The sequence below is a fragment of the Meleagris gallopavo genome, chromosome Z (assembly GCF_000146605.3).
Source record: "Meleagris gallopavo isolate NT-WF06-2002-E0010 breed Aviagen turkey brand Nicholas breeding stock chromosome Z, Turkey_5.1, whole genome shotgun sequence".
Taxonomy (NCBI): Eukaryota; Metazoa; Chordata; class Aves; order Galliformes; family Phasianidae; genus Meleagris; species Meleagris gallopavo.
This window is the reverse complement of record NC_015041.2, coordinates 51,356,442-51,380,369: the sequence shown is the minus strand read 5'-3', so window position 1 is coordinate 51,380,369 and position 23,928 is coordinate 51,356,442. Positions and strand designations below refer to the sequence as shown.

The 23,928-nt window shown below is 35.9% G+C and overlaps 2 protein-coding genes across 2 annotated transcripts in view; one reads left to right on the top strand and one right to left on the bottom strand.

The window, feature by feature from the left end:
- The window catches only part of CAST (calpastatin), a 62,291-nt gene extending 40,773 nt beyond the window's left edge, over positions 1–21,518 (top strand). Inside the window, exons 9-31 of the mRNA XM_019610607.2 lie at positions 430–528; positions 1,006–1,107; positions 1,866–1,946; positions 2,043–2,096; positions 2,424–2,513; positions 2,691–2,786; positions 3,317–3,418; positions 4,890–4,973; positions 5,948–5,995; positions 8,509–8,613; positions 8,920–9,021; positions 10,575–10,676; positions 11,559–11,633; positions 12,397–12,444; positions 12,574–12,663; positions 13,219–13,317; positions 14,320–14,421; positions 16,054–16,146; positions 16,995–17,048; positions 17,472–17,561; positions 18,991–19,065; positions 19,471–19,537; positions 20,257–21,518. Of these exons, the coding sequence (XP_019466152.2) occupies positions 430–528; positions 1,006–1,107; positions 1,866–1,946; positions 2,043–2,096; positions 2,424–2,513; positions 2,691–2,786; positions 3,317–3,418; positions 4,890–4,973; positions 5,948–5,995; positions 8,509–8,613; positions 8,920–9,021; positions 10,575–10,676; positions 11,559–11,633; positions 12,397–12,444; positions 12,574–12,663; positions 13,219–13,317; positions 14,320–14,421; positions 16,054–16,146; positions 16,995–17,048; positions 17,472–17,561; positions 18,991–19,065; positions 19,471–19,521 (1,842 nt within the window). The 3' untranslated portion in view covers positions 19,522–19,537; positions 20,257–21,518. The remainder of the gene's footprint in view (positions 1–429; positions 529–1,005; positions 1,108–1,865; positions 1,947–2,042; positions 2,097–2,423; positions 2,514–2,690; positions 2,787–3,316; positions 3,419–4,889; positions 4,974–5,947; positions 5,996–8,508; positions 8,614–8,919; positions 9,022–10,574; positions 10,677–11,558; positions 11,634–12,396; positions 12,445–12,573; positions 12,664–13,218; positions 13,318–14,319; positions 14,422–16,053; positions 16,147–16,994; positions 17,049–17,471; positions 17,562–18,990; positions 19,066–19,470; positions 19,538–20,256) is intronic.
- A 919-nt stretch (positions 21,519–22,437) lies between these two features.
- ERAP1 (endoplasmic reticulum aminopeptidase 1) overlaps positions 22,438–23,928 on the bottom strand; it is a 13,377-nt gene continuing 11,886 nt past the window's right edge. The window contains exon 17 of the mRNA XM_010726041.3: positions 22,438–23,910. Coding sequence (XP_010724343.1) covers positions 23,764–23,910 — 147 coding nt within the window. The 3' untranslated portion in view covers positions 22,438–23,763. The remainder of the gene's footprint in view (positions 23,911–23,928) is intronic.

The window sequence follows — 23,928 nt, the reverse complement described above, 5'->3', positions numbered from 1 at the left end:
AAAAAAAAAAGTTCATAAAATTGTGTGAGTTTTGCATGCAAGATCGTATTTTGTGCTGTGAGCAGCATGTCATTTCAGATTATTGCACGTAGATGGTGAGATCATTCTGCCAAAGCATCATTCTGCCAAAGTATTTGGATACTGTGGAGGTGCATATACCAGTTCCTGTATCCAAAATAAGTAGATGCTGTCTCTGAATTAAACATTCTCAGCTAGTCTGAGTATCTGCAAACTGCAGATATCCAGCTTCCAAACCCTTCAGACAGTGTGTGGAACTATTTTTTTTTTTTTTATTGAAGTGTAGATAAAGAGGAACAATAGATATATGTGTCTGAGTACAATATCTGTTTCACTTTGTATTGTCTGTAGAATTTTTAGTACAGGGTCACATAGTGAAATGATCTCTTGATTCTTCTCTTATTTCTCCAGGCTAAGACTGAACAGACATCCACAGCAGATGGTGCAGGTGCAGTGGGTGCAGATGCTGTTGCAAGTATGGTTGCTGCAGCTGATAAACCAAATACTGAGGTTGGTCAACACTAGTCCTAGAGAAGTGCTTCCATTGTAAATTGACTTCAGGGAATGTTTCTTTTTCTGAAACTTTCCTGTTTCAGAAAAAATAAATTTGTAATTTCTGAAGTATTGCTTTCTAGTAGTTATGGATTGTGGTGGAGGACTACTCCAGAACAGGTAGACAACTAATGGCACGGCATTTGCGTCCTGATCGATTTACAATTATTTTTACCACAAGTAGTTTAAAATTAATTAATTTTTATTTCTCACTTACATTCGTACATGTATTTCAGCTAGTATATAAATGCAAAGATCTTGTTACTGACACTGGGATTGAGCTTAAGAAGAGCTTTTGTTGAAAATACTTGCAAATACTAGACCTACACAAAGAAACTTTCTGGTCTAGTTTCTAAAGTTTCTCCACAGATTCACCAGATTATTTTTTTCTTTCTATGGGATAGCATATTTTATAATACTCTGCTTATTTTTTAGCCTGCCATGGATGAATCAGCACTGGACAGCTTAATAGATACACTAGGTGGATCTGAAGAAGATGTGGCAACTAGACCAATTTACACTGGTCCGGAAATTACGGTATTTAACACTTTCTAGTTTTTGGAAAATTCATCTCTAAGATAAGTCTGCAGTTGCTCACCAGTATAGTGATGCAGTAATTGTTACTTTGATCTGCTAAGAGGCATAATAGAGTTTAAACAGCTGTATTCTAGTGGTTTTCAGTAATAGAGAAATGGTATAATTATGTGTATATTGCAGCAGGACATGGTTAAGTAAGTGACAATAAAGTTGCTTTTTGAATTGTCTTCTAACCATGGTCTTCCAGCACATTTACATAAGGCATTAGTGGATGTGTAAGAGAACAATAAAGAGTCTAGGAGCTTTCATATCTACTTACAAGAGAGTAAAATATTGAGAATTTGAGGAAGAATGCATATTTTCAGAGTTAAAATAGGAGAGTCATATAAGGACAATTAAGATTACAAGTCTAATTCAGTACTCATCCAAAACAAACAAGTTGGGATTAGTAAATATCTAAAATTCACATGTAGAGTAATATATTCTTTGATATCTTTAAATGACTTTATTCCAGAAATAATCTAGCAGAGTTCTGCTAGATGACATACACAGCTGAAACTATTTGATATACATATGCATGACAGTAGATTCTGAAAGATATTATATAGCTGTTTTTTAGTATTGGTCCTGTGATCTAGCCAATGCTTTTATTTTCTTTCAAAAAATGTCACTGTAGATAGATAAGAAAACTTAGAAATTATAAATTCATTTCAGTAAACAGTAGTATAAAAACATTGATGTGTACATTCTTTTCAAAGGAAAATATTTCTTCAGAATACTTGGAAGAACTGGGTAAACGAGAAGGTAGTCTCCCTCCAGATTACCTTGCATTATTGAAGGTTTGTGAGATAACAAAACACACAATTCTTTGTCTATTTTCTTTCTTTCTGTATGTTTTTATTTCCCATTTACTACAAGATTAATTCTCCTTCTAGAGCAAAGTGGATGGCAAAGATGGAGGCCTACCAAAAGTAGATGAACTTTCTGAAGTAAGTCCTTCTTTATGTGTGTATTACAAGGTGAAAATAACCCAGTTATCATAGGATTCCTTGGAAAATTAAAATCTTGTATGTCTTCCAGTAATACCAGGAAATGGGATTGGCCTGTAGGCTGTCAGATAACATAGATACAGATAAAACTAAGAACTGAGCACAGGAATTTTTTGTTTCTTTGCTTATGTACTTTTTAATAAAGAGGTAGGAATTGACAGAAACTGAATCAAGTCACATAAATGCTTTCAAAGGTATTGGATATAATAATAATAAAGGGATATTTGAACTTCACTAATCATAACCTGCTTTTCAAAATTTATTCAGAAACCAATGACAGATGATGAGCTTGCAGATGCCCTGTCATCTGACTTTACCTGTGGTATTGCTGCTGCTGAAGAAAAGAAGACAACAGAGGTATTGACTTTTTTTTTGTGTCCACCATGCAATCTTCTGTTGTAGTGAAATACTTCTGTTATCATAATGCTTTACTCTAAAATAATGTTGACAGTTTTCCCTTCCTTTTATTTTTGAAAAATATTTTTGTAAATTTGGCTGTGACTAAATCCCTCTCATTGTGCTCTCACGCTGAAGAAACAAACTAAGGAAGGAGAAATCATACAAGCACAAGCAGCAAGTTCAGTGAAGACTTCAGTTCCTCCTAAAGAGAAGAAAACAAAATCAAAAGAGGTATAAAGGTCTATCTTTTGACTAGTCAACCTCTAATGAAAATTTCAGTGTCTTTGTCTTATAAAGATACTTGTCATCCTCATTTTAGTTGAAAATCCTGCTTAGCCAAGAAAGTAAGGAAATGTTAGGAATTCTGATGGTGCAGATTATCTAGCATTTGAAAGATCTGGTCTTGATGGATAAGATTGTTCCTGTTGTCTGTAGAATGACTCTTATTTTGACTGGAGGAGTAAAGAAAATTTTCTTACCTGTTTTAAACTGTGTTTAAAATCTGGATGTGATTTTGTTTTCTAGCATTTTACAAACTCTTCATTTTTTTTTTTAATTTAGGGAGAATGTTACCTTATTTTTTTTTCTCCAAAATTTGCCGTATGCTTCAATGTGATGTTACAAAAATCAAATGTAACAAAGTCAGAATGATCAGTGTGGACATTTTGGTGTGGACATCACCAGCAAAGTACAGCAAAATGTTTCCGTTTTTGTCCATTTAAAGAAATAACAAAAAAATCTGCATATTTTCGTAAATACAGGAAATCAGAGAGGATGCAATGGAAGCTCTTATGGCTACTATTGGTGGACCTGAACCTGAACCCGAACCAGAAGATGTTAGCACTATTGTGGAGGTGTCAGAGGTATTATCTTGCTCCATTAAAAAGCAAAAAAAATGTCTCTTTTGGAATCTTAGATCCTTTTTGTTAGATATTGTACAAATACGTTAAATAATAGCAAAGCAACTTTCATGCCATAAGCCTAAGGAATGTCTGAGTCCAGTTTGGTTTGGAAAATTTAGAAATTACACAGTCCCAAGTGGAATGAGGTAGAATATCATGTGACATTCTGGAAAATTAAAGAATTTTCTTTTTTGACTATATAGATATCATACCTTTCTTTGTGTTAGCTGTAGTTCCTCTCTTTTGTTCCCAGCACACCAGGGTTCAATTAATACTAGACCTTTGCTTTGCATATATTGCTTGTTTGATTACTTTTTAATAAATCCTTTTGATGTTTTGCGAGATGTTTTCCTTCATCCACCAAATTCCATTGTCTTTATAATCTGAGTCTTGCCTTTAGTGTGTCTTCTCAGTCTTTTTTTTTTCCTTTAACAGTAAGATTTCTGCAGTAGCCATATTTTGCATGTTGTACTTTGACTTTTTATTCAGTTTTGCAACTCTGTTTATATCGCCACTAGTAATAATTTCTTCCTTCCATCTTCACTTACAGCTCAAAGCAGGCAAATGACAGGGAAATAGCAGAAATATAATTTTTGCTGACAAGATATCTCAGAGTATAATTTTGACAAACAAGAGCATGTTGTATTACAGCTTGAGTCTGGGCCTACATATATGTTGGTGGATGCATTACTTCATGAAGAAGGTCCAGAGAGTGAAAAACTGTGTTTAAGTAGCTGATGACAAATTGCATTTTGTATTGTCAGTGTGATGCAATCCAAGGGAACTTAGGGACTTATTACTTCCGAAAAGGTCTAAAAGTACTGGCTATGAATTTACAGTTCTGAACAGTAGCTGGAGTTTTATCTGTTTAAAAAACAAACAGAACATTCCTTTTTATGGTATTGATTCTTATTTTTTTCGCAAAAACTGGATAAGAATAAATTGAGGAATTCACAGTATCTATGGCATTTCAGTATCTGATGGGGGTCTATAGGAAAGAAGCGGACAAACTCTTCAGCGGGATCTGTTGTGATAGGACAAGGGGGAAATGGTTTAAGCTAAAAGATTAAGACTTTTAGTATAAGAAGAAAGGGGTTTTTTTGTAGTAATCATGGTGCAGTACTGGCACAGGTTGCCTAGGGAGGCAGTGGTTGCATTGTCCCTAGAGATACAGTCAGACTGGATGGCGCTTTGAGCAACTGATTGAGCTGTAGGTGTCCCTGTTTGTTGCAGGGAGCTGTACAAGGGACCTTTAGACTTAATGTGTCTTAAAACTCAAACAATTCTATGATTCTATGAACTTGAATATTTTGATATACAGAATATTTTTAACTGATGCTAGTATTTCTTTGACTGAACAATCATGATAGTGATGTTGAATGTATGATATGTTTTTGTTTCTCTAAGTATTTTTTGTACTTTCTTTTTTCAGGCAAAAGCTAAAGAGAAAAAAGAAAAAAAGGCTGGAGAACATGATGATACAATACCTCCAGAATACAGGCTAACTCCAGAGCTGGTAAGTTTTTAAAAGTCTCCTTTGCTGTGTAAATAGGACAGTTGCCTGTAACACATTTTTTGGTCACAGTAGGGACAGAACGTGTGGAAAACAAGCTGTAGTAATGTATTCAACCAGTGGCTTTACCTTCTAGATAATTCTTGTGTCTCTACTCTCCTTCCTTTCCTTTAAAAGCATGACTAAATTTTTTAGACGTCCTCAGGAAAGATAGGATCATCCCAGCTCACATGTTCCGTCCTGAAGAGTGGTGTGATTTGTTTCTGATATTCAGCGTCAGTGTTGAAAAACTGCTCTTGGGTACCCATTTTCAGTGTAGTCTTGAACTACTAATATAAAACAGTATGGAAACTACTTCTTCAGGTTGGAAATCAAAGTAATGGAGATTTGCTCACAGTTAAGAAAACCAGTAGTAGAACTGAGATTTGTTTTCAGTGTAGTTCAATTTCACTTACAGAACTGATTTTTTTTTGTTGTTTTTGTTTTTTTGTTTATTAGAATTATTGACATTAACGAATTGGTATGTGAACTGTCGCTTGTGGAGCTGTATGTTTACGTTCTATTTTGAGTGGAGCACTTTAACCCCTTAATTAGAGATTTCAAGGCTGTCTAGCCAGCAATGTGGAGTATAATGCCTTCTTAGCACAAGTGAAGAAGTTTGTCTTTTGCACTCAGAAATTTCCTTTCTACTAGATTAATTTCTGCTGTTTTGCTATAGAATTCGTTCATACTGATAGGAATGAACACTTATTTTCAGTTTCTTGGGCCATTTTTATTGTGTTGACAGCCCAATATATATCTATATATATATTTAATCTGCTAACCTAGTGATGTAAGAGCTGCCTCTTTTTAGGGGAATGCCTGTGACTGTGTCACTGATTTTAGTCTGGTTATCTCATATTATTATTTTGAGGTGACTGTGGAATATGGAATTACTTCTTGCAATATTGGAAAATACTTGCTTTTTTTACTTTCAGGATAAAGATGGAAAACCAGTACTCCCAAAGCCTGAAGAAAAACCTAAGGTTAGAAAACTGACAATAATGTAGGAGTGTGAATAGATACCTTGTTTTTTTCCCCCTTCTGTCATTATATCTTTCTATGCCATTATGTAAGTCTCTAGATTTGTTTGTGTCTTTAATTCCTTGCACAAAAATCACTGATCTGAAGAGTCAAGTGGAAGTCATTTTTACTGAAATTTACTGGCTGTGAATGAGGAGATCAAAGTAAGAAAAAGATCTAGAGGTTACTTAGGTATTAAAGAGTTACAGAAGTAACTGTTAACACAAAGAAAAGCTTTTGTAAAGAAATAGTATAAGGTATCCTCTAAAAGTCTGTTGAAGCAATTGAAATACAGATAGAGGAAAAGTAGGAAAGTCAGTGTTTTCTTGACAGTCATCAAATACAAGGTAATATAACTGGAAGGAGGTAAAAAGGTGCTGCAGACATTTTCCTAAATAAAGAGATCAACTTGGACTTCTGAAGAAGGATTTCTATTATGGCTTAGAAAGTGTAAGACAGATTGAATGGATTAAATAAAAAGTTTAATGGCTACTTGAAAAAGTACAAGAAGGAAAGCAAAAAAAAGTAGAAAAAGAAAAGGAACTGAAAATAAAGGAACTGAAATATGATGACTTAAAGAGTGATGCCAAAATATCTGTGCTGGAATTGGAAAAGTACAGTTAACCTTCATTCTTCTGAAATGAGTGTGAAGATCAGGACCAATCTAAATGAAAATGAGACAGTGCTTTTGTAATGGAAATGTGAATTAATTTTTAGTATTCAAGCTTGAAACATGGAGGAAGACAAGGACAGTAATGAAAAGACTTCACATTTCTATAAATTTGTGTCTGTCAAATCTTATATATTCAGCCATCTGGATGGGTGATGTGTGAGAGCTGCACGGAGGAATACCTGACAAACATGTCACAAGGGAAAAAAGAGAAGGCTTTGAGGGAACTAGAACTGATGTTAGGAGACAAGTTCTCTTGTTTCACAAGGAGCACAAGGAAAAACATGCCTAGAAAAAAAAATGCTCCAAAACAGGAACACAGTACAAATTAAAGGAGGCTGATCTATAGTATGAATGAGGTCCAGTACCAAAGGAAAACAGGATGTCCTATAGCAAAAGAATGATATTTTTAACAGAAAGATAAGTATTCCTGTGCTCTTATACCTTTCTCAATCTGAGATACAATTATAATTGAATATTTGACATATCAGGTGTATGTATGTTTCATGTGTTTTTTCTTTTTTTTCTTTTTTTCCCCTCTGCATTATGTCCCAATTTGTAATTTGAAGAAGTCATATTTTCAGCAAGTCATATTTGCCAGTATTCCCATGGTGTCATCAGTAATTTAGATCTATGAAATCAAAAGCAACAAAATAAAAATAATTTGTCACTAGCTGACTAATCTTCAAATCACTTAGCATCTCATCCTCAATTCCTGCGAATTGCAGAGTCAGTTATTTTCATGATTTCAGCTGGACTTATAGTAGGTAGGGTCTTCTTTTTGCGTGCCCTTAGCCTCATGTGGTATGATTACTTTTGTGGAAAAAAAAGTTGATTTTCCTAAATCCTTTTTTGAGGTAGCAGTTTAGAGAGTGAGTCAGTAGTTATGAAAGGAGAAACTTTTCGTGATTAAATATTTTAGAAATAATTAGGGAAACTGACCAACAAAAGAAACACTGTGAAAGGGAAAAAGATAAGAGTCTCCTTTAGGAATATCATAATACGTATTATGAACTTAATCAAATTAGTCTTTATTAAATGAATTTCACATAGCAATTTAATGGTTATCACTGATATTAAATCAGCTGACGTTTGGTATTATAAACATAAAAGCTGGAAGGATCACAGGAGCATTTGTAATAGATCACAGAACTACCTGGATCACAGAGTACTAAATCACATAGTATTAACAAATTCTAATAGTTTGCAGAGCAAGGAAATAAAGCTGCAATTTATTCACTTTTTCCTGGAGTATTCATAGGGAAGACATGGAGTGTCAGCAGTCACTGCATGAGCTGAAAACTTATAAGTGACACAGCCTCTGAGGGAACTGTACTCCGTCCTCTGCTGTGGAAAAAAAAAAATTAAAATGCAAAAATCATAACCTGATGCTGCCGCTTTCCAAAACCTCTATATAGTTTGTACTTTAAATACTGGAAGAGCATGGCATGGATATAGTAAAATATCAGTGTTCTGTTTTTTTTCTAGTGAGAAAGTTGCATTTTCATGTCAGTAGCCCAGTAAACTGTATTGAACATAATGTTCCCTAAATTTTGCACGCAACATCCTCTACAGTTACGTTATCCTTTAATATCAAGGAAGCTGACTCATTCTGATTTTTCTTGTTGTTGGGTTTATTTTTTTAGTTCCTTGCACTATAAAATTCATGATGTTTTTTGGATGTAAATGTCAGAGGTTATTTTGGTATTGGCTACAGAGGTTTGTCTGCTTTCTGAAAACCTGAAGTATAATTCATGAATAATAGGCAGTGAGTCACCCATACCACGCATGTCCTTTTTTTTGCAGCCTTTGAGTGAATCTGACCTTGTTGATGAATTTTCAAAAGACTTTGCCAGCCCTGCACAGCCTACAGTACAATCCAAACCATCAAAGTCCAGCAGCACATCCAAAGTAAGTCTAGTTAACTGAAAATGCTAACAGTAAATGACTGTTAAGACTGGATAGTGCTGCTTGTTCATTCAAGAAAAAATATTTTCATTTCTTTGTTATTTCTCTGTGGCCTTCAGTGGAACATACAGTATGTCAACTCTGTTTGGCAGTTAGTCTTTAATTGAAGGGCATCTAGCTTTAAATTTGGACTCTTTTTCTCCCTCATTTTGTAACTGTATTTTTAAAAAGCAAAACAAAACACTTAATAGATATGTTTGGTGTTTCTGAGCATGTTCAGTAAAATGCAGTGCAACTTTTCTGTTTCAGAAGCCATCAGCTCCTGCATCTGCAAAAACTGCAAAGGATGAAGTAGTCCCTCGTGCCACAGCTTGTTCTGTGCAGTCTTCAGCTCCAACATCTGTGTCTTCTGTGAGTAGTTAGAACTAAAGGCAACCTCACCATTCTCATGGTGAAGAATTTCTTTCCAATATTTCATTTAAATACTGTCTTTTAGTTAAAGCCATTATACCCTGCCAATTCCTTATCCACGAGTAACCCATTTGTCAAATCCCCATCTCATCAATTGAGAGACAAGAATGTTGTGAGGGATAGTGTTAGATGCCTTGCACAAGTCAGATAAATGACATCAGTTGCTCTTCCCTTACCTGCCAATACTCCTACCCCATCCATCATGGAAGATCATGAACTTTGACAGGCCCAATTTGCCTTTACTTAAGCAATGTTGGTTGTTAACAGTAAACTCTGTTTTTCCATGCGTAATTTCTGGTAAGATCTGCTCCATGATCTTGTTGGGCATGGAGATGAGGCTGACTGACTTTAAGTTTCCTGGGTTTTTCTTTTTTCCATTTTCAGGAATGGGGACTATCCATTTCAACAATCTCAGTGGGGGTTCAGTTCACTGAACTACCATAATTCCTCAAATATGGTTTAACAACTTTATCCACAAGTTCCCTCAGGATCTGCAGATGCACCTCGTCAAATCCTGTGGCCTTGTACCCCTTCAGGTTCATTAGATGGTCTCAGGCCTGCTCATCTGCAATGAGTAGTACTTCATTTTTCCAGTCCCTACCTTTGGATTCTGCAGTCTGACTAGAACACTTGCCAGGGAAAATGAGGCAAATAAGTCATTGAGCCTCCAATGTATCTCAAGTAACCAAGTCTTCTGTTTTGTCCATCCAAGAGAAGGCTCACATTTTACTTAGTCTCCCTTTAATCACTGATGTACTTATAGCAAGGCTTTCTCATTGTCTTTGATGTCCCTTGCCAAATTTGCTTTCAGGGCTTCAGCTTTTCCAGTCTGATCCCTCGATGTTTGGACAGTGTCTCTGTATTTCTCTCAGGTTAGCCATCCTTGCTTTCAATCTCTTCAGACTTCTTTTTTGAGTTTGAATTCGGCAAGATTTCCTTGTTCATCCTTTAATATTCACCCATAAGCTCTCAGTCAGTTTCTGTCTACCCCCAGGCAGAGTTCCATGCACCCTGGATGGTCTTTGACATTAAAGGAAACACTCCCTCCTCATCTTCCCTGTTTACCCTTCCCGGGGAGCCTTCATCTTTCCATTACAACGCTCAAGTCATGTGAGCCACTTATCCATGATGCCAGGAAGAGCATAGCCCTACGAATGTGATGTGCATTTGCATGGAGTCATTTGGGTTTGGCTCCTGATGAAGTTATCTTATTGGCTGGAGAGGATTGTGGTGCATGTCAGACTTAACTGGGAAGGTCAACAGGGAAGTTCTTAACAGTAATTTGAACTGACAGTTCTTGTGGTTTGCTCTAGCCCCAGTGCTATTAAAGGGATGCTGCTAGTGAATTTAATAAATATTTAGGGAAGAAGAGATTATACAGCAGTAGAATTCAGTAATGTGTGTCTGGCAGTTAGAGTATATGAGGAGTTTTCTTCAGCTGCAGTGGAATTCCAAACACGTAATTATGTTCTGCTGTATCAATACGCTTGCAGGCTGGTCATGTAGCTGATGAAGCACTAGAAGCCTTGTCCAGTGGTCTAGGAAAGAGGGAGGCTGATCCAGAAGAAAAGAAACCTGCTGTGGACAAAGTTAAGGTAGAAAAATATTCAGACCTCAAAAAATGCTTTGTTGGTATACATATCTTCATTGTTTCTGTATTTCCACAGGCTAAACTAGTTGGAGGAGTACTCACACTTTTTAAAAAAAGAATATTTACTTGTGAAACAAGTTGTGTTTTGATTAGGAAATTCTAGTAGGATTTGAATACAGTGAGTACTTTGTCGTTGTGCCTGTTGGTAGTATTCATCTTTTGTCAGCTTCTGAAAACTGCTTTTGCTTGTGCATTACTGCAGAAAAAAAGCAGATGTAATGTGTGCGTTGGAGTTGACATATAGTTTATTCCTTTTCCGAAAAGAACATTTATGATGAGTTGTTTAAATTATGAATGTCACTGTGAGCCAAGTGCTAATGAATGTAGCCAAAAGGAGAGAGCAACTCTTCTGGTGTGCTAGGACTGTGTCAAACAGAATTTTTTAAGGTTCATGTGACTGTGATTTCTTCCTTATCATCTTCCTGTACAATTTGTACTGGGAGTAGTCCTTCATGGATTTGGCTGATCATTCTCTGCTTAGGCTACATGCAGTCAGGTAGTTGCTGAATGCATTTTAAACAAAGTGAGGAATTTTGGCTCAGATGTACACTGCTGTTATGTTATTGATTCATACTTGCCCATTTACTTAACTCTGCTGATCTTCATTGAGGTATGTGGAGCTACTCCTAGTAGAAAGAAACACAAAGATAGATAAAGCCTTTTTGAAGGGCTCTTTGAATTTGAATGAGATTTTTTCATCTAGCTTTTGTATTGCATTAGAAAGATTGATATGAATCAGTAAACTGAAGACACTGAAAAGTTGTGTATTTGAATTTCTGTTGAGATGTGACAGTTTGTTTTTATTAATTTTATTTTGCCTTCAAAGGAGAAAACCAAACAGAAAGAACACAAAGAAGGTGAAGAAACAATTCCTCCAGAGTACAGATCAACAGATGAAAAAGTAATAAATTTAATGTTCTATTTTAGTCTTACCTTTCATTCCTCAATTCACATGGATTAAACTGAAACTGTATTTCATTTTGGTATGTTTACTTAAGGCAGTTTTACACTATGTGAAAGTCATGGTTTGTAATTCCTGCATTATCTGTCATCCTTCATTAGATGCCTCCATAGGAACTGAAATGGTTTACATGCAAGTGCCTGCGTATGAGTAATTTTGTTTGAGATTAGTATGCTGGAGTCTTTCATCATACTGTAAAATTTAATAAGTCATGACTAGTTAAAACTGTTCTTAAAACATTCCACAAAACAACAGAGGTCAAGCAGATATTTTTACAGACAACACCACACAACTCATTTGATACAAATGCGTTGCCTACATATAGCCAAGTCTTGCCCATTACTTGCCACAGGTATCAGTTTGACACTGCCTTTCTTGACTCTTCATTCACCAGTATTGATAGAAAGATGGAAGTTGAGATCTTATTTAATTCTGCTACTTACTTTCCATAAAAACAGAAAATTAGAGAAGCTCAGAATCCACACAGTGAATAACTTTTAAGTACTCATTATGTTTTTAAGTTTCAGGACCTTGATTTTTCAGATGACGCTTTGGGTAACAGAAGTAAAACCTAGAAATTGCTAGTTAGATCCTTTTCTTTGGTAGTACTATTTGTCAGTAAGTAAATTCTGTCAGACTTCTCATATTGCATGGTCATTTAAGGAACTGCTTGATTTAACTTAAGGGAATTTTTCTTTTGTAGGATAAAGATGGAAGACCACTGTTAATAAAACCTGAAGAAAAGTCCCAGGTAAAGTGAATATTTACGTATTTAGAGGACTGTTTCATTCATTAATGGCTTACTCAAACATTTGTAAGATTTGCTAGTGTTGAGTTTTGTAATAGACCTGCTGATATTTTTTGTCCTTTTCAATGATAGCCTATGAGTGAAAACGATCTGTTAGAAGGTTTGACAGAAGGATTTTCTCCAGCCCAATCTGCACCATTACCTACACAAACTGTAAGAAAGGTGAGTATATTCATCTTCTAAAGATGTATTTTCAAATAATTTCGGTAAACTTTTATTTTTTCCCTTAATTTTTATGCAAATATTCATGAGTAATTAAATTTTAATCCTGTAGCAGGAAATTAGTGGAATAGAAAGCAGGACTTCAATAGTAAGAAAAAAGCTGGACGAGTTAACTTTTGCATCTTTTTACCAGTTGTGTGCATATATAGTGTTTTTAGTAGAGACTTCTGAAAATGGTACTTGATGATATAGATGGGCTTGGTGAAATCTTACCTACTCTTAGGTTTTATGAAACCTGCCTTTGACTTAAATAAGCCAGACTTTAACCCAATAGCTGAGATGGAAGATTGAACATGAACAAGCTAAGATGCAAAACACCTACATTCTGCACACAAGAAGACATTTCAATCTAAAATAAGTCAAGCTTTAAAAAAGAAGAAGAAAAAGGAAGCCTTTTAAGAGTGATGTGGGCATTGCATTTCAAATGTGTCTAATTTTGATAAATATTTTTCTCTTACTCGTCTTTATTAGTAATGAGGCTGTGTCTTGTTTCAGAAAACTAAATCGGGTAAAAAAACTGCAGATTCTTCAGATGTTATCTCTGCTTCTACAATTTCCTCAGTGCACTCAGCAGCTCCTCTTGCTTCTACGTCGGTAAGCAACATTTTCTTTAGATCCTGCTTTCAGACAAGAAATTGATGAGTGGAGTTTGGAGTGTCATAAGGCCAGTTTTACCACTGAAGGCTGTTGTAAAGTTAAATCATTAATTGTTAATAATGGTTATTGAGATTCAAAAAATATTTTTTCCTCTGGAATAAAGAGTTTGAAGTGTTCTGGACATTTTGTGTTTGACTGCCTTTGAGGACTGTTCTGTCTGTTTTATCTGAATATTGTTGTATTTCATTTTGTTCTTGAAAACTCCTTGCCTATTCTTAGAAAACCAGATGATCATCTCATGCTGATTCCTTGAGAACTACAGAGGATATCAGTGGGATTTGGCATTTCAGTTCTGTGGGCAGATGGAGATAGTTATCTATGTGCAAATAGCTTCATTTTTAGGCTTTGATTTTTTAACAGAACCATTGTTTTTCTGGTTAGGTAATGTCAGTATCACAAATAATAACATGGTAATCAGCCAGTGGCTTAGTCATTTTGTAAGCCTAAATGTGAAAGAATTCAGTGTCAATGAAAACCCAGGTAGTTCCATGTCCTCCTTCTAATATCAAGATTTTTCTTGCGTTGAGTTGTAATGTTATATGTAGGGGCCTTTTTCCATTTTGATCTGTGCAGTGAGAGCTCCCTCTAGTGTTTCCAACCTGCTTTGAAAGGGGAGTGTAAAACAACTAGTCTGCAGTGATAATATTTGCAAAATGAATGACTCCTAACAACAACAACAACAAATCTTTTCTTAGTGCTATTCTCATTAGTTCAGTTGTGTAACAAAACAAAACCATTAAAATCAATTCTGTAACCCTTACTTGAAATTTATTTCTGTATGTCTTCAGTATAAGATGTTTTTTGCCCAGCTGTTATGACTACATTGCAATTAGAAACTGAGAACTATCTGTAATTCTTTTCTGGACAGTACATTAGCTTAATAAAAAGCAATATTTTTACAGTGGATTTGGTTTCTCATATATATCTATATTTTATTAGGGAGGAAAAGAGATGGATGATGCCTTGGATCTCTTGTCTGATTCTCTGGGACAGAGAGAACCTGATCCTGATGAGAACAAACCAGTTGTGGATAAAGTACAGGTAATAAAAGACATTCTGAAACTTTTGCTCTCTCAGGAAAGTGGGGATTTTAATTTTTTGTTATTATTTCTAAGCAGGCAGTCTTCAGTCAGATGAATTTTTTTTTTGAATTTTGTCAAAGATGTTGAGTTTATACATTTGAGCTATTTGGAGATAGTTGTTAAAATATTAGGAATTTGCAATAATTTGACTTGGCTGCCTTTTGTTGTCATTGTTCTACTTATTTTTCAGGTTTCTTCTCTGGCCTCTGAATGTTATGGCCTTTTTGTCAAACCTCATTGACTTTTATGACCCCACAGACAAGTTAATCAATAGAGATACTTGTTTTATCAGTTCTGATTTTTTTTTCTACTTGCTTGTTTCTGATTGTTTCATCCTTTCGGTACTTTTTCATATAATTGTATGAAGACCTTTCTGTTAATAATTAAAACACATTCATCTCTGCATAATAGTAGTAGTTGTAATAAACTGTAAACTGAAATACTTAAAGGATTAATTCTGAAATATAGTCACTATACATAACCATGAATAAAATAGACTCAACATGGGTCTGACCTGAGGTCCTATTGTAGTGGTTTTTGGCTTCCCTTTTTTCAGTCATTGGGGACTGACTGTCATGACTTTTTCAGTGTTACTGAGGGTGGGTTGGCCACCACATCAGGCAGTTCCTTCAAGCTGCTGGAATGCATGTCATAGGGCCCCATGCACTTGTGCACATTCAGCCTCCTGAGGCAGTCTTGAACTTGCTCTTTGCTTACAGTGGGAGTGATTTTGCTTCTGCAGCCCGTACCTAGATGTTTTGAGAGATACAAGAAGCCTGACTGCCAGTGACCACTGAGGGAGAAAGCTTGTTGAGTACCTCAGCCTTCTGCATGTCCAGAAGGTTACCTCATTGCTCTCTCCGTCTTTCTGAGGAAGTGAAGCAGAGGGAGGAAGGAGACTCTGCTTCAGAGATCTGATGACAGGTTGGGAAGCACAGAGCAATATTGGAGGAGGTTCAGAACAGACACTGGGAAATATTTCTTCACTGTTTGGGTGACCCAGCACTGAAACAGGCTTCTTAGGGAGGTGGTTGATGCCTTATGCCTGTCAGGATTCAGAAGGCAATTGAATAGTGCTTGAATTATGAGCTCTTAACTTTTGCTTAGTCCTTAAGTTGTCAGGCAGTTGGAGTAGATGATTTTTGAAAATTTCTTCTAAGAGAACTGCTTTATTATATTCTAATGTAATTTTGACAGACCTATTTTTTTTATGCTGGTCTGCTGTTACGTATATAGGTACGTAACTTAGTGAATAGGTGCACCCATTGAGAGCTTGTAGTTTTAAAACTTTCAGACATTGAGCACACTTCATTGTGAAACAGATATATGTGGATGTTTCCCAGTAATTCTGAAACTTCGAATTCAAAAGAGGCAGCTGTCACAATTTTTTTTTTTAATGAACACTTACAATTTTCTTATGTTTATATAATGTTTGTCAAACTAATTTGACTGATTTTGTGTTTGTCAAACTGTTTCTTGATCCACAAGAGAGAACAACCGTCTGTGTAGTAAATAAGTATCCAGTTTTAAAATGTAATAGGACAGGAAAAAATGTAAATACTGAAATTCTTAAAAAAATAAATGCTTTCAGGAAAAAACTAAATCTGAACATAGAGACAAACTTGGAGAAAGAGATGATACTATTCCACCTGACTATCAAAAGCTTCTGGAGTCATCTGATGAGGTAAGGAGAAACTGTGTGGTTTTTGTTTCACTATTTTACTGTAACACTAGAAATTTGTGCACATATGCCAGTCTGTCCTCTGCGGAATTACAAGGAGAACAGTGAAACTGAAGCAGGAAGTGTGTGTGATGTATTAATGTATATAAGATTTACATGATGAACCTTAATACTTAAGAGAAGCTGTGTGCATCCTTTCATGCATTTGGTTAAAAACAAAACAAAACAAAAAAAAACAACAATCTAACTAAGATTGTGTTTTATAGGCAGTCTGAAAAAATAAATCAATTTTAACAAGCCAGTAGTAATCATCATGAATGTTTAGCAGCACAACTTTCAGGTATACTGGCGCATTTTCTTAGTAGTTCCAGAAAACCAGGGAAACAAGTACTATATCACCCTTTACAAAGGTGTTGTTTATAGTCTCCTGTACATAGGAGCTATTTACAGACTGTATATAATAATGCTTATTCTTTCTAGGTAGCTTCTAGTCTGAGAAGTAAGTATATATACAAGTGTAACCTTTGTGGTATACATGAGGCCCTGTGGACTACCATTACTGTAATGAGTGACTGCTCCGACAGTGATTTGATCAGCTCTAGATCAAGAAACTCTTTTTCCTGTAGACTGCAAAGGCAGATGAAATTACAAACGTAGTCAAAAGAATAGAGAATGAAAATACATTCTGAACTGATTTGGAATGCATATCACAAGTGATAAAGAAGTCAGGTCAGAATGGTTCATCTTTCATAATAATCTGAAAACTCCCTGTGTAATATGTGAGCGTGTGTTGAATCATAATAAGAATCTGACCAGCTCAACTTGAAGATGTAATCTTTATTCCTTCAAAGGGTAAGCCTGTCAAGCCAATACCAAAGGATCCTTTGAAAAAAAAGGAACAGAAGGTAAAATTTCTTATGTTTTTGGTCTGTGATTGTTTGCTGTGTAGTCTGATTGATTGATTGATTGATTTTTTTTTGAATCTATGTCATTTGGAGGCTTAGCATTAACTTTATTGCAAAATGTTGTAAGTGCTACTGGATGCAGTAGGTAATAGGAACAGCAGACAGCAAAACTTTTCTTAAGAATAACTATTCATTATTCTTAAGAATAACTATTATTATATTCATTACCAACCGTGCTTGTAATGCAGGGGTGTGGTATTCAAAGATATTGTATAGTTTGGAAACCTCAAATAAATGCATCTGTTCTGTACAGGTAATTTATATAAGACATACATAGGTGATCGAGCCATTCTTAAATGCCTAAAACAATAAATTGGGCTTCAGGAGTTAGCGTATTTTAATTTCATAATTAACATCTTGCAGAAGCCTACAGATGAGTCTGCTGCTATCGATGCCCTGTCAGGTGACTTTGATACTAGTCCAAAGACTTCTGCCACACCACAGCACTCAAAGGTAGGACATTTTCTGCTAATAACATAAAAATAAAAATAAAAAGTTTTTCATTACTCTGTGAAAGTTGTTTGAAAAACTTCCTCCTAATATCTAACCTAAACCTCTCCTATCTCAATTTAAAACCATTTCCCCTTGTCCTATCACTATCCACCCTCTTAAACAGTCATACCCTCTCCTGTTTGTAAACTCCCTTCAAATTCTGGAAGTTGTAGGCTGGAAGTCACAGAATCATAAACCATAGAAAGACTTAAGCTGGAAAGGACCTTAACAGTCATCTAGTTCAAGAATGCTTTCAAAGAAATGCTAGGACTAGAGAAGAGTTTTAGGTATGTTAGAGAAAATAGCAGTGCCAACAAGAAAGATCAAGAAGGGAATGCGCTGGAGAAGTTTTTGTAATGAGAAAAGTAGTATTTGTCATGGAATTATCTAGAACACAGCTGACAAACACCTGTCAGACATTTCCCAGAGGCATTCTGTATGAAGTGAAGTAACAGTGATGGTATAGTTAAATTTGTGAGAAAGGATGGTTTTGCTGGAGAAGAGTATTTAGAAGGGAACGGGGGTTTGATCCACATTTGAGGAGAAGTAGCACTCTGAGACTTGTTTTTTGATGACTCTCACTTCTCCTTAACCTGGCATTTGCTATCTTGAGCTTAGACAGGAGATGATGTATGGCTTTGAAATATCCACTGTGCCTATTGTCACTGACATGGTGAAGGGAGTAGAAAATGATGGGGAGATACTGAGGAAAAAGGGGTTGTTAGTCTGGAGGAGACCGAGGGGAAAACTCATCACTTTTCCCAGTTGCCTGCAAGGAGGTTACACTGAGAAGGGTGTTAGTCTCTTTTCTGAATTGACAAGTAATAGAATGCAAGGGAACAGCCTCAAGTTGTTCCATGGTAGGTTTTGATTGTCTATGAGAAAGAATTTTTTTTCACAGAGAAGGATGGTCAAGCATTGGAATGGGCTGCCCAGGGCAGTGGTGGAGTCTCCACACCTCAAGATACTTCAGAGACACGTGGATGTGGCACTAAAGGACATGATTTAGTGATAGCACTGAATAGGCCAGATTGATGATTGGACTTGGTGATCTTGAAAGTCTTTTCCAACCTTGATAATTCTGTGATTTTAAGAGATGTTTTATTTGGTGATGACCTTTTGAGCTAAATCTTTATTGCTCTCTAGTAAATGCAGAATCTGACCAAATACACCAGCCTTTTTATGTCTGTGTACTTTCTTGCACCATAGTTTTCCCAGTATTAAGCAGGGATCCCAACTTCCAGCTTGCTTTGGATTAAGGACAGTGGTTGTATGTGTGCAGACTGCACCTATGTGTTTAAAATAATGTGTAAGGGCAGCAATTTGAGTAAGAGCCATCAGTCCTGTAATGTGTTTGTAACTGTAATTATGTTTTTTCCTTGGAGTGTAGGAGAAAAGTGGAAAGGAATGCGTCACCACTAAAGCAACCTCAAAGGATGAAAGAAAACCCAAGGATCATAAAAAGGTAGAAATGTATTACAGTATGGACAGTCAGGGTTAATATGCACTGTAATTGGGATAGATGAGCAGCTGCAATTTGGAATTGTATTACGTGCTCCTACTTTGAGGGGAATTTTGCAGCAATGTGTTAACATCTGCTCTGGAAATGTTCTTTACATTTTAAGTGAAAGGATTTTTGTTTACTGTGAAATTGCTGCACATTCCTTTTGTATAGCAACAGAAGCGTCTTACAGTTTTCACTGTAAAAGTGGAAGGTCTTTAAATCCAGAAAGATGTGGGATTTTTAAGGTTCTGAATAGTGACTGAATCACTGTAATTCTTATGACTATCTGTCAGTGTAAGTAAGTTGTGTAAGTTTGAGTTTAGCTTAGTTCAGTTTCATACTGTCTTACTTTTTTTTGCTCACTAGGCAAGGGGACAGTCCTCCAGCAGCAAATCTGAGAAGCAGAAAACAAGCTAAACGTTAACCTTTCTAGGTGAGATATTTTCTTCTCTTTTCTCTGAGCTACCATAAAGACAATTCACACTAGTGTTGTCAAAGCTAAGTTTTATAACAGTTTTAATTAAAAGACTGTGATTAGAGACAGAGAAACACATGGAATAACTCTGTACTTCAGAATCTTATGCAGAAGAGCCCTTTTAATTTTTCATTTGTCCCTACAGCTAGTACAAAATCATTTCCTGTAGCTAAATTTCTTTAAACCCTTGTAAATTTAAGCATTACAAACCATACCATGCTGATTCCTTAGTAAGACCTTTTCCATGGAATTTACAAAGACCAAGCAGCATACGTTGTCTGGTTGTTTGTATATCTAGGACAGTTAACTTACGTCATTATTTCTGCATCAGTCAGAAAAAAATAAAACAAAGCAAACAAAACAAAAATAAACTGAAAAAACAACCCACAGCTAAACCTAAAACCTAAAGAAGGTTCAGCAGGTTTCATCAGTTGATGAACGAACCTAAGTCCTGTGTGAAGACTTAGCAATGGACTTCAGAAAGACAAAGATGTGTAATGGCTCTGTATCTGCAGCAAGCTGATAAATTTACTGCAGTACTGCTTTTGGAAAAAAACACCTCCTTTCTTTTGATATATCGTCTTCCTGTTTTTTTTTCTGTCACTAGATATTTTATAACTCTTGATTTTCCATGCTAATGTTCTTATCTTTAATTTACCTATTTTTTTTCCCCTCAGGATGTTGGCACGTGATGTGAAGAGCCTTCTTTTTACTGGGGATAATTATTGCTGCAAAAGCTGGTGCAAAAAGCATGTAGCTATTCTAGTTGTTTTTTGTACTGTGGTATTTCCTGGACTTTTTTCATATTTTCCTTTTTTTCCAGTAGTAGATTAGTTTTTTTTCTAGCCTTTCATTTTATTGTACTGATACGCTTTAATTTTTTTTTGTAATTTTCTTGAGTTCTCAAAGGAAGAGGATGCTTTATATTTGTAAGAAGTATATTTCAGAAATTAATAGCAATGCCAAAAAGAAAATGCAAACTTTTGCACATAATCTCCACATAGTGCCTGTAAATCTCAGAAGAATTTGCATGTGCTAGCAGTTTTAACATTGCAGTGAGTGTAATGAGTATTCTGGAATATAATGAGCTTTAGTTATCACCAGTGCATCTCAGCCTGGCTGTACACAGTCTTTCCTGACTTTTTCTTGGTAAGAAACCACAGATAAGCTGTGGAGGTGTAAGGAATGAGAAACTGGTGATCAACTGCTTCATCAGGAGTAATAAAACAGGTAGTTTTTGATGATGCCTTAGCTGCAGCTAAAACCATAGCAAAACCACTCCAGATAATATGGAATTTCTTTTTTTTTTAATTGCATCTGTGCTCTCTCATGATTTCAGGAGTCTCATGGACTGAAAAAATAAAAATCACTGTGTACCACCAACACCATTATAATCACACAAGAGGAAAAAAAGGTGCATAAGCCTTTGCAGAGATCAAAGAGAAATTAAAGTTGACAGCTGGGCTATTTTGTTTGTTTGTTTGCTTTTCCTTTTTTGCTGTTTCTGTTCCTTGTTTCTGTTCCTCACACTCCAAGAGAGAATGCAGCAGAACAGAATTTAATGGAGCAAGGAACAATGTCATTTTCACCAAGTCATCAAGATAACAGGCAAGAGCAGGCACCTTCTAGTACATCCGCTGCAGGTAGAGCTTTTGGGACCTAGGCATACCAAGTTCTTCCATTTGTTTACCTCTGTCTTCATTACTTGCAAAACATCTTTTTGCACATCCTTACACATGTACTGCTTCGCTGTTAGCTTACAGAAGAAGGTCATACTAGGGGTCAGTATTTGCAATGATTCCATTACCAGATTCTAGTATGAAGTGTGGCAGACAGAGGTGGCCTTGAGGTGAAAGTTGGAGGATAATCAGAATTTTGACTGTACTCTGCAGTCTGTACTGGGAACCTGTGTCACACTAATAAAGTTTTAAAGAATGCACCATGATGTTTCTAACTTTTTTATTTACTGCAGCTGTTATGGGAATAGTTGTTGGAAGGTAAAAGCAAGAAAGAAATTAAAAATACACTGACCTATTAAAACTGAATACGTGCTTCAATAAACCAAAATGCTTGTCAGAGGTGCTTCATGAAGCCCTCCATAATCTGATTGTGAGCCAGCTACAGGTCCTTTCTACTTGTCCTTGGTTTTCCATAATGTATAGCAGCTTAGGAGGGCCAAACTGGGCCTCAGGCCCAGAACGGCTCAGTGAGTACACACTAGAGAGTTTTCAGAAACAAAATGAAGTCATTATTTTGCTGAAGAAGTCCAGTTAGAATTTGGGACATAATATATACAGATGATGAATGGTCATTCTCAAGAGACTGAAGAAACCCTTATTTTAACAAAATATGTGGACTCTGCTCTGCATGTCTGTAGCTGTTGCAATTCGTGACTGATTCTTGACATAAGAATTTCAGTACTGAGTGCTTCTAGCACATGGGCAAGCTTTATTCCTGACACACACATCTGAGTGTCTAAAATGTTTATCAGTGTATCACCTCATACACCTCTATGAATAAAAACTATCAGCGTACTTGTTGGTGATTCTCCCTCCCATAGAGAGAACTGTGATGTATCTAGAAATATATGCCTGCAAAGTGATGCTTCCCTGAGGTTTCTTTTTTTTTTTTGAGTTAATTAAAAAAGAAGGGGGGCAGGCGGGTGTTACAGGGTGGGCAAGCAGTGCTGCTTAATAACTTTCCCCAGAGTTGAGAAACTAAAGGTTCTTGGAGCTGAAAATAAAGCAGATAAAACAGAAAACGGCAATAGTAATTCCTTCTTAGAATAGCAAAAATAAAACAAAAAAAAACACCCAAAACAAACCACCCCATACATGGAAATGAAGTACTTTAACCAGAACTGTATAATTTTTTTTTATTATCATTTCTATAATCAACTTTTCCGTTTGCTCTGAAAACTTTTTAAAGGATGCAGCTGTCAACCATACCTGAAATACTGGGTCTCAGCTTCTTATAGTTGTTAGAAATTGCTGCAAGTCATCCAGGCATCCCAGCCCAAAGTAAGCTACATATTTGTGGAGCTCTATACCTAGCTGCTACATCAGCAGCAGTACACCTGTAAAGTACTGCAGTAGCTTAGTGAAGTTCCACTTTCTTTAGAAGCTAAGAACTGAACCTCAGTTGTTCGTCAGAAAGTAAAACTTCTAAGTCCATTTCAAGTGTTGAGCTGAAAAAATTCCCTAACTTTGGTACACATGGTGCACATCCTGTTCTGAGTTGTTTTCCTCAGTGAGGGATGACATACAAGATTCCTTATATATGAATGGATAGAGCAAGCAAAAGGAAACAGTATTTTATACAGGATAAGGACAAACTTCTGGCCTTTCTAAAGACTTTCTGAACTCTAATTGTAGGTTTCCACTTTTGGAGCAGGTTTTATTCCTAGTAGACTGGAAAGTGAACAAAGCACACCTGAAAGCTTACGATTAGTTCCAGCTTGTACATTTATCCGTATGTTTCAGTCTTTGTTAAGAGGTTTCTGTCTGTGTCAGCCAGTATTGAAATACAGACAGGTCAGAACAGCAGAGAAAATAAAAAGCTGTGGGCTTATAGGCATGCTTGGCAGGAGCAAGAAATCAAGTGATGTTAGACACCTATGGCAATTAGTTGGGTTTTTTTTACTGTTAGTATTTGAATTGAAGGGTTTTTGTAAGTAAGCAGAGAAGGTCATTCACTACTATGTATTAAAAATATATATAATAAAAATAAAAACGCCTCCAATATTTCAACTCATGTTTCTTAAGTATGTCTCCTTCATACTATTTATCAACTACCTTAGCAATTACCTTAAAATCTTTATCATCATCTTAAAGCTAATAAATAAAGGTCATTACAAATTATTATCTGTCCTTTTAACCATCAATGAGTATTTATAGCCGTAGCTGCACTTCAATTAATTGTACAAGGAATCATTAAAAGCAAAATTTCCAGTAAAACAAACTGTTTAATCATCTTAAACTCAGATTCACACACATTCACACACACAAAATATGCATGCTGCTTTCCTTGACGTGACTTAAAAATACAAAAATATTTTCAGTCAGCAGCAGAAGGCTGAGAGCTCCCTCCAGAAGAACTAATGCCTCAGGCTTAGCTTTCTCTCCAGCCCTGTATTTTCAGTGCTTTTCAATTATTTCTAACAAATACAAACAAGCTATCCTAATTTATGGCTGGTTCTTTTGCAGCCACATTTTTATTTCCTCAGAATATCTATCCATCCATTCTATGTTGTCCTCAATGGTTTCAATGGCTTGCTGGATACAACGAAGCTGTGCACTTTTTTCCTCCAGAGAACTGAAGAATTCTTTTACCTGTTAGTTTAAAAAAAA